Source organism: Mytilus trossulus, chromosome 9 (assembly GCF_036588685.1).
Source record: "Mytilus trossulus isolate FHL-02 chromosome 9, PNRI_Mtr1.1.1.hap1, whole genome shotgun sequence".
Classification (NCBI taxonomy): domain Eukaryota; kingdom Metazoa; phylum Mollusca; class Bivalvia; order Mytilida; family Mytilidae; genus Mytilus; species Mytilus trossulus.
This window is the reverse complement of record NC_086381.1, coordinates 54,949,829-54,960,244: the sequence shown is the minus strand read 5'-3', so window position 1 is coordinate 54,960,244 and position 10,416 is coordinate 54,949,829. Positions and strand designations below refer to the sequence as shown.

Below are 10,416 nucleotides of genomic sequence, written 5' to 3'. Positions count from 1 at the left end.
GTGATACTACATCGTCTTTATTTGGCATAGGCAAGAAATCCATGCTATCTTATCGGGACCTTTTATAGCTGATTATATGCGGTGTGGGCTTTGCTCATTGTTGAAGGCCGTACGGTGACCAATAATTGTTAATGTTTGTGTCATTCTGGTCTTTTGTGGATAGTTGTCTCATTGGCAAACATACCACATCTCCTTTTTCATATAAAGGCACTAAAAGAAGCGCCAGTTGATTTCAATGACTTGTCCCACATATCTGTATTAGATATAGAAGATTCGGTAGCCGTCAGTCGGAAACTCGTTATAAGCCTTTATGATCCTAAAGGAAAGTCCAAACGCTGCCATAATAATCTGAACAGTTTCCGGGTGAAATTAGCCACATGTAAAGATTCTAGCTTGGTCCAACTCCCTCCTTGTGAAGCATCTTTCAAACAGTACGTCCTAAGGTCTTCTTTCCAAACCAAAATCTGGATGACTGCACATATCTCCAAGTCTGCTATTGGATCGCCTCTACAGTTTGGTGGGATAGAAGGAAAGTGTGGTCTTGAACCTGTCTTGTTTGAAGGTCAAATGTAATCTGACTTCCTTCAAGATTTGGTCTGCACATGCAAAGGAAAATCAGTTTGCAGTAAAAGTTGTGTGTGTTTTGAACAGAATTTGTCCTGTACTGAACTTTGTCAATGTCAAGCATCAGACCTTTGTAAAAACATCAATACACACCTGGCAGATATAGATGATGATGATGATGATGATGCTTGATTACCTGACCTTTTTACGTCTTAATAATGCTAATTAATACATACACTTGTTTTGCTTTTAGTGTTTGTCCACCTTTTTTGTTGATTTAATATACGTTTAGGGTACTTTGGCACTAAAGCTATTTCCGTTTATTATGAAAGGACGATCGGGCATTCCGAATGTTCAAAAACGTCAAAAAAGTTGATATGATGCTAACATATTTTATAAACCTTATATGAATACATTTTGATTTTACAACAAAAATATTAATGGCAGCTTTTATCTGGAAAAAAAATGTAGAAAATTTACGAGAATAACCATCATGACCATTGAAAATGAAATCAATGAAATTAACTTGTATCCCTCCTTTACCTGACATTAAACTTTTGTATAGTAGCAATACGTCTTCAGACTTCATTTTTATGGAAAGAAGATATTACTAAAGTTCAAGGTCATCCTTATATGGAAACTAAATGGAGTCATAAATAAACAAAATGTATCATATAACGAAAAACGTCAATTTTAACGTTAAAAATGACGTGTTTAGAAAAAAAATGGTATCCACAACAGGTTCCATATGTGTTTAATGAAATATTGTCCCCTGATTGTTTAATATGTTTTATGTTCCTAAGTTTAGCCAAAATAGACAGTTAAGACAAAACATGTAATATTCAATTGGTGACCTTTGACCTCAATTATGCAAAATTCCGACCACTTCTCATGCTTACGGCATTACTAATATCAAAGTTAACAATTTTATCTTTTCAATGATATATAATTTAGCCGTGTGTTCGGTGGGTCCATTAAAAAAAATATTTTTGGATTCTACCGCTGGTCTATAGATTCTTTGCATAATACTTTTAAAGAAGTAACATTTTTAGAAAGTTTTGAATGCAACTATAAATTAGTTGGACGTTATGATATATCGATATCTTCGATGACCCGAAAGTTATTCCATTTTCTTTTCATCCATTGTGACATTACTCATTGCGGTTCATATCGTGGTTGTTCTTGCAATGATTAACACAATAATGCATGTACCCATTAGTGGAACGTACAATGATGACCGTTCCAGAACACCTGATATTTAATAAGAAGATTCAGGAACCAATGAGACAACTGTATATCCTAGACCAAATTACGGAATGGTTAACGGATAAAGATCACCATACGACCTTCAACAGTAAGCAAAACATATAACGAAATCAAGCTATTAAAAACGACCCTGAAATGAGAAAACTAGAAGACTGGTTAACAATAAACGAAAACAAATACGACAAACGCCAACAAGCGACAGCAACTGAATTACAGGCTCCTGACTTTTCACTTGCACATTTAGAATGTGTTCACGGCCAGTATTGTGTTGAGATTCATACAGAATGTGGAGATGTTAAATATTTAGCGGGCGCCTTACACTCTGAGTATCTAGAATAGTGACCAAAAGAACACACCTTGCGAAACAGTAAACGAAAACATACTATAATAAAAAAAAAAATACCCCTCATATATTGGCACAGGCTCATACATAATGTGTTGTATTTTCATTGTAATTATTAGTGTTTTTTGATTATTATATCCATTTTTGCCATGGGTTTGTCTGTTTGTATACGTATTCACGTAATAAGATTAATTGTCTCATTGGGATCTTCAATGCTGTTTTAGAACAAACATGTTAAATTTAAAACCAATATGTGCGAAATTTCCAGTACAAAGAATTCATCAAGAATTGAGATCAGTATTTAAAACATTCCTCGGAAGTTAATTTACGAGATTTATCAAAATAGGCAAGTTACCGTGGTCTGTCTTGTTACATGTAGCAAATAAACGTAAATATAAAAAGACATGATAATTTTAATGTTGGTTTGTCTGTAGTTAAAAGTTGTCTCATTGGCATTTTTAGTCCGTTTCTATGAGTAATTTTGTTACAATTCAGAATTTCTGTTGTTCTATTGTTTTACTTTAATTGTGAATGTGTTTCCCTCAGTTTGCGTTGATGCCTCGGATTTGCTTGTGCTTTCTCGATTTAAACCTACTGAACAGCGTTATAGCCAAATTTGAAAGTACTCTAAAACAAATTTGTCTATGTCTATTATTATATAAGAAATCAAATATTTTTTTAGAAATTTAGAAAATTAAAGAAAAACTCGAAAGTAAACATTAATTATACGACCGATGTTTTTCAATGCTCTTTAATTTCTTACTTGATTTTGCCATTTAACTGTGATTCGAACGTAACCGATGAGACGAAACGTGCTTATTGGGTACACAAATATAAGATAATCAGTACTTCTTAAGTTTTCTTTAATGTTTTTCGAAAATCAGGAAATAAAATATATAGTCAAATAATATAATTATATAATAATTTGATATTTTCTGACATATTTCATGTATCTAATTCTAACGGTGTATACAAAAAACTTCATACTGTTCATGTCGTTTAAAATATAATTTCGACAAAGAAAAATCAATATGTGAAATTCCCATACCTTGCAACTAAACCTAAATAGAGCACTCTGTGTTCAGTCAACTTTATCAGATCTTATTCGTATATAACCCGATAATGATAATAGCAATCTGAGCACACAATCCCAATGCAATACTACTATAGGGAAAAGAAACCAATCACAATGACTGTACGTGCAAATGATAATTTTGTCATCGCTGTACCTGTGGTATCTGATGACATCAGAAAAGTTACCCTAAAAAAAAAACAATTAAAAAAAAACGAAGAAAATATTTTGATTTTTATCATACAAAAAATATAATATTGGCGAAATATTGATCATGTTCTATTGTAGAACCTGTACATATATATATATATAAATATATATTGAGATTTATAAGTAAATATCCTTGGTTGTTTTCGTTTCACTGTTTGGCATCATGCATCTTTTCCCCCCCAGCTCGTACGTCGGATTATTTGATAATTCTCTTCTAACTATCTTTAATATTTCTTCCAAATCCTTCTTTAAGTTACCCTCTGCAACTGCTAAAAACGCTTGAATAAACCAGGATCCAGTCCAGTTTCCTCTCATTTTCCGAAAAGATAGATATCCTTAACAGAAAAAAGTATCCGATTGAAATATATGTTTATCAACAGTTATGTGGATATAGTATATACATTGTAATAGTTCATCAAATCATATCAGAGCAAATTATTCAACATGTTCATTGCTGGTTATTATGTTTGTCTTTTTTAAACATGTTATAAATATAATAGTATTTATACCTATGGTAACAGCGTGTGTGTTGTTACTGATATGATACAGTAGGTGATGTTTTTATTTGTAGATAGGATAAAAACCATCATATAAAAAATGGTCCAAATAATGTTTTCGTGGTAAGTAGCTTTTAACAGCATTATGAAAATTTTCTATACTAGACTTAAAACGCATTCATCCAATGTGTATGCTGCAACTTTGTGGGGTATGAGAGAACGTGAAAATTCTAACCACTGATTAGTGAATTAATGTGTAAATACGTCTATTGCCTATGACACAACTTCCCACGCAAAAATCACATGACGTAGATGTACTCACTTATAGATCACCATTATATCTTCAACACCGAGCAAACAAAACCTTTATGTACATAGTCTTTTTTGGTAACGCATTGGGTCTCATGATAAAAAGCAGACATTTTTGTGAATTAATGGAGTTGCACTAAACGCAGATATATATATCCTATTAATAGATTAGTTTATATATTGATCGTCATACTATAATGTTTGAATTATATGATATGTTCAATATAAAATAGTGTTACTGGAGTCTATTTAATCTTTTATGAAGTTAACATCTATCTGTTATTAAGTATGTACTCCCATCTTTTGTCCATGTTGATTTCAAAACGTGATAATTTACATCGGTTTTAAATATTTGGTTCCCATTATATTTTCAATATGATTTGAAAATGGCCTCAATCATAACAAGTGACACCATAGGGTATATTTATAAAATGGTAAGTTTAATTCGAGTTTATGATAAATGTTTGAATATCAATTTAGTTTTGAAAAATGCTTCTGGATAAAATATCAAAATGTAATATCATTTGGAAGTTACATGTAACAATCCCTTTTCTAAATTTAATTATCAAATAGACGGATGATGAATAGTGACAAAATGTTTAATTCACAGTCTTCTACATACAGACATGGCTATACTAAGTCAAACACATGGTAGTTGTTTTGCATTCGTTTAATGTGTTTGCGCTTTTAATTATGCTTGCATTTTGATGAATAACTTTCCTTGGTGTATGGTGTTTGGTTCGTTTTGCGATACATACGAACATAATTGATTGGATAAATGAAATGATTTTAACATTTCTTTCTGTCGCGAATGCGTTAAATACTGAAACATACCTGGTGTGGTGGCATATGCAACCAAAATATCACACTCGTTAGGTAGAAATACTGTTGGCGGCCATAAAGGAGATGCATTTGCCAAATCCGCCGGTCCACTTTCAGACTCTATTTGCATAAACTTCTGATGTATATCAGACCCTCGACACATGTCAAAGAAGAACACTTTTGGCTTACCTAATTTAACCGACAATAAATATAATTGTTATCTAATAAATTTCGATTATTTTAATTCTCAGTTAGGTTTTTTGGCGTTTTGTTACTTTTAATTTTATTTTGTGTCATCTTATTCTTGATTGTTAAACTTGTTGCATTCGCATAAACTGATGCATTTATAATTCACATGATGAGAAATAAATGCTTTAAAATACATGTTTTACGTTGACTTTGAACTCCTTGATTCCAAATAATAAGGGACTATACGTTCCAGAAGATTAAGATGTACAATGCAAATGTAACGTTAGACTTGATAGCGAAATTTGATTTCAAATTCATTGAAGTCCCTTCATAATGACTATATTTACAAAGTCTGGACAATTAACAAAATACTACGGCACAATCAGCATAATCAGAAACGATTGTTAAATCTTCCCATTACAAGATCTTTCAAACGTTTGTACGTACCAATAAATTCAGGGACGGCGTTATTTCTGAAGAATTTGACAATCTCTTCTGGTGGAATCAATCCATTTGTAGTCGCAATACCTGTCTGAAATAACAGTAATTTTTTATCATGAATATCTGTGGAAGTGATATTGTATAAAGACATTTTGAATGTATTTCTGTTGGACTTATACTTTGCTGAATATTATCCCAATGTACTTGGCAATAAAGCATTTGTTTATGTTATTTTAGCGTTTATGCAAGTATTAGGTTTGTAAATATTTGTCTCTATCTAGTTACATATTAATAAACTTAAACGAAGTTTTTTTTGTACATTTTAGTAAGTTTTCATCGTCTTTATCTCTAGTTGTTTGACTCCAGTTTAAAGAGATAGTTGCGCAATAAATAAAAAAATATACCGATTTCAAATTATTAGTTACTAAAACATTTGCTTTGAAAATATATTAATTTCATTAATCCTGCATTTGGGTATCTAATTATGTATGTGTATACTGTACATCAATTGCTTTTATTGCTGTTTAAGAATGTTGCATGAACTTTTGAGACCTCTGAATGTGTTTAAAAGTCGTATCCAAATGACATTTGAGTATTTCCAATTAGTGCATGTTCCAGTCTTCGGTTCATAATCAACATTCTGCGCACAGACAAAAATGCAAGCAGAATTAACTCCATTTTCGATTGCGCAAATCATCAAGTTCAAAATTGACACACACAACAATGTCAATAATCCGGGAATGTATTGGTCAGTTCGAAATTCTGAGGCGTGTTACAAATCATTAACTTGTGCCTTAAATGGAATTTTGTTTTATTATTTCGTTTTACCGTTGGAATTAGTTTTTGTAATACATAGTTATAAGCTTTGAGCGCTGTACTATTGTTGACCATGCGAGTTTGTTTTTGGCATACTCTGTACCCGTCACTATTTGATTGAATGATTTTCCTTATAAAAATACAATGCAGGCTTCAAAGGTAAAATAATAATAAAAACATTCTTTCAATTCGAAAATAAATGGCATAAATGTGAGATTTTTGTTGTTGTTGTTGTTGTCATTTTATCTTTTTATCTTTTTGTCTTTGAATCACCAAATACAAAATTAATTGCAGTATAAACAACAATAAATTTTTAGTGTCCTTAAATAAAACATGTTTATCTCCCCGGCTCGAAACATGATTAATAGCTCGCTGAAGCTTACATTACACCCGTTTTTAACCTCGTACTAAAACAGTTGAAGACACTTAACAGTTATGGATTGCATATGACATATGATCGCGTTGTATACATGAGGATTAGTTATTCATATACTTGGCCTATCAGCAGTATGTCCTTAAGGGTGGGCTGTGGTTCTTTCAAAATGGCATAGACCTTAAAGTTGCGTTGAAACTGAGACTGTGTAAGAACAGTTGTTTTAATGTGTATCTACCATAGCATAGTCCTAATACAGTTTAAATATACTGGTAATGTCGTTTATTCAAAAAGGGGTCAAAAGATACCAGAAGGACAGTCAAACTACTAGTATGTGTATGGAAAATATTAAAATGTTAACCATTTGGATTGTAATTTGGTAAAACTTACTTCGTTTCCATGACTCATGATGACGCAATAAAAGCTGTGATATTTGTTGGAATCCTTTTTTAAGCTGTTATTTTTTATATCCTCTAGGTATTGTTTTAATTCATCTATATCCATGTCGTCCTCATTATGCAACACTTTGTATTTAAGTTTCTCAAAGAAACCTTTCAAATCAGTAACATCTTTCTTTGAACCTACAAAATGTGTGTAATTTCAATATTGAGATTTAATGACCAAACACATAAACTTTTAATTCTAGTATATTGAAAACAAAATTATTAAATCTAAATATCATATTCTGTGACACTGATATGTGTTCATAAAACACCAACCTTTCTTACATCCCTAGTTAGAGTGAATCGCAGAAATTGTTTCACAAATCTTCTTTCATACATTAGCCATTTTCCGATTTGATTCTGTTATTACACACTAATTAAACAAATAATTTCCCTTTTGTAATCGTAGACTGTTTTTATACCGCACAAAATTGGCTTTTGCCAATGCAAATCATGATGTATCAAAAGTGATGCATCGGCAGGTTGTACTATTTTTTCATCAAACAAATGCCTGATGTCAAAAGAATTTACCGTAAAAACAAATGAATTTAATTAAAAAAATTGAAAACCTTAAAGATTACTCGCGTTATGCACAGATGAATTTGCTCTGTCTCCTAGTCCATCATTGTTAATAAACATCACTGCCACTCACCTCATAAGGGAGACAACAAAAACGGAATCTTTAATTACAGTGTCAATTACGGGAATTGGCAAAAAGACTATTGAAAATGAAAACGGGGAATGTGTCGAAAAGATAACAATCAATGGGAGAACACAAATCTTATATATTTATAAACATGTTTAAAACATTTGTAAGCATATGATCAAATACCCTGCAGTCCGACATAGTCACTAGAAAAAAGAGGAGCTTCGATCTGAGACTCATACCTCCTACAAAAATCACTAGTTTTTGTCAATATGCAAATCTATCAAGTATGTTCCCTTTAATTACACATTTTGGTTCATTTATCGGGTATGGTTCAAGAGAAGTTACATTAACAAACAGTTACAGTTGTAAATTAAGGAAACAATTCAATGTTCAAAGGGACAAAATATCAGGGAAAATAATTATATTTGCCTATCATTAGAACATCTCTTCAGTAGGTTGTACTTATCTACAAAGTTACGTGATTGTCTGTTTTGGTTTCAGTAGACAGGAATAAAACTGACAGATGGACTGACGGACAGGTCAAATCATTAAACATGTACCCAACTCAAAGTATATAAGAACAAGGATAAATTGAAAACTACGTTCAAACCTTTGATTCCGTTGGACAAAAATCGCAATTTTTATACGTTAGCATGTAAAACAAATTTCGTTGTGGAAGGGTCTAAATACAGCACAAACAACATTTTCCAAAAGACAAAAAAAGTGAAAAAGTATATTTAAACAAAACGCATTGGAATAACAGGTCGAACAACTGATGTTCTTTAACCCTGCTGACTACCATTGGCGATATACATATATATTTGTTTAACCTTCAAGGACTTGTGCCATTTTTGGTTAGAAATCAAATTTTGTATTCTTCTTTTAAATTACATTTTGAAATTTATGTCATTTGAACAATGTTTCAACTGATGCAACTACTTCATGCTTAGCTGTTTTAACCAAAACTGTGACCACCTCAGGCAATGACGTACACACAGTTGGCTACTGACCTTCCATTAAAGGCGAAATTCGAAATTTAATTCAATGTTCAAACAAAAGAGTTTTGTAGTTAATAGAGTTAATGCAAATGCTGAAAAAATGATACACTCTTTGCTTTCAAATTGTTCGATCGTTAGGTTCATGATATAAATATTAAGGACGAATTATTTACTAATAAGAAAAATGAAATTCATTTTATGTGAGTACTAGAATATTTCGTATACCAAAACGTGTTACCATTATGAAATAAAAATTCAAGAAAAACATGCAATTTAATGAAGAGTTTATGTTATAAAATATATTCTAAATATTCCGAAATAAACGAAAAATGGATTGGAATATTCGAATTGACCAAAAAGGTTTGCTTCCTCGTCAGCAGAAGGATTATGAAACTTTTTCATTTAAATATATATCACTCATAATCCATCGGTTGAGGTCTTGATTTTGACATTTGATTAAGGACTTTCTGTTTTTAATCCTCCTCGAAGTAGATATGTTTGTTATTTATTTTTTTGATAATCAAATTAAAGTAATATAGTGTTGTCAAATTATACCCGGAAAATGTTTCAGATTTGCTATGTGAAGCATAGTGGTGAAAAAAAGAGAAGTATAACATGTTTCCATTATTTAAAATTACGATTCTGTCAAACCGGATCGCAGTTTTGGCGTTTTAGATGTTTTAAGAGGGTTATGGTTAGGATAGGAGTGTTTAAATTTTGGCGCTATCAAAACAAAAATAAACAAAATAAATACCGTTATACATTTAATTTACCTGTCCTTTGGTCAGGAGATCCAGTAAATTCAAAGTTTATTACCAGGAGTAACCCTTGCTGTACTGGATTTTTTGTGTATACTTCTGACGTCTAGTTTAAAATATAATGCAATATTAGACAAGCTAAATATAATTAATTAATTTTGTTCGAAACATCTACGGTCGCTGAATATGCGTGCAACTTGTATAAATCATTGCATGCTGAAAACATAATGATTATACTGTGTTACCAGCAGCTCACGATGATCCCGTCAACAGCTTATTGATTCGTTTTACAATTGTAAAATTAAAACTTGTTGAAGGCGTTGTATCAGAATGTCATAAACTCTCCCTACATGAAAATGTACCTAAGACTGTTTGTTGTCGTATTAATATCACAAATTAAATAAAACAAGGAATGAAATATTATGTAGTTTATGTCAATTGGCTCTGAATAAAATTTATCCGAAAATAATTAAATAGACGCTTAACTCTTCGTCATTAATTGAAACAAGTGTGTCAAGATTGATGTGTATATGTCCAATCACTTTTAGTATATCGAGTGCCTACAGTATACTGGTTAAAGTGCGATAACTCAAGAAATGAAAAGAAATATTTTGTTTACTAATCAGCTAATTATATCAATAATATTAAGTTTACTTATTCAAGTTG

General features: G+C 31.4%; 1 protein-coding gene across 1 annotated transcript; it reads right to left on the bottom strand.

Moving 5' to 3' along the window:
- Positions 1-3,545: 3,545 nt before the first annotated feature.
- On the bottom strand, positions 3,546-9,931 carry LOC134684007 (caspase-3-like). Its single transcript, XM_063543303.1, has 5 exons — positions 9,766-9,931; positions 7,293-7,483; positions 5,720-5,804; positions 5,096-5,272; positions 3,546-3,790 (listed from the first exon to the last, which is right to left on the bottom strand). Exons 2-5 carry the CDS (start codon positions 7,404-7,406, stop codon positions 3,573-3,575), a joined length of 594 nt encoding a protein of 197 aa, XP_063399373.1. The 5' UTR covers positions 7,407-7,483; positions 9,766-9,931; the 3' UTR covers positions 3,546-3,572.
- Positions 9,932-10,416: the final 485 nt, after the last annotated feature.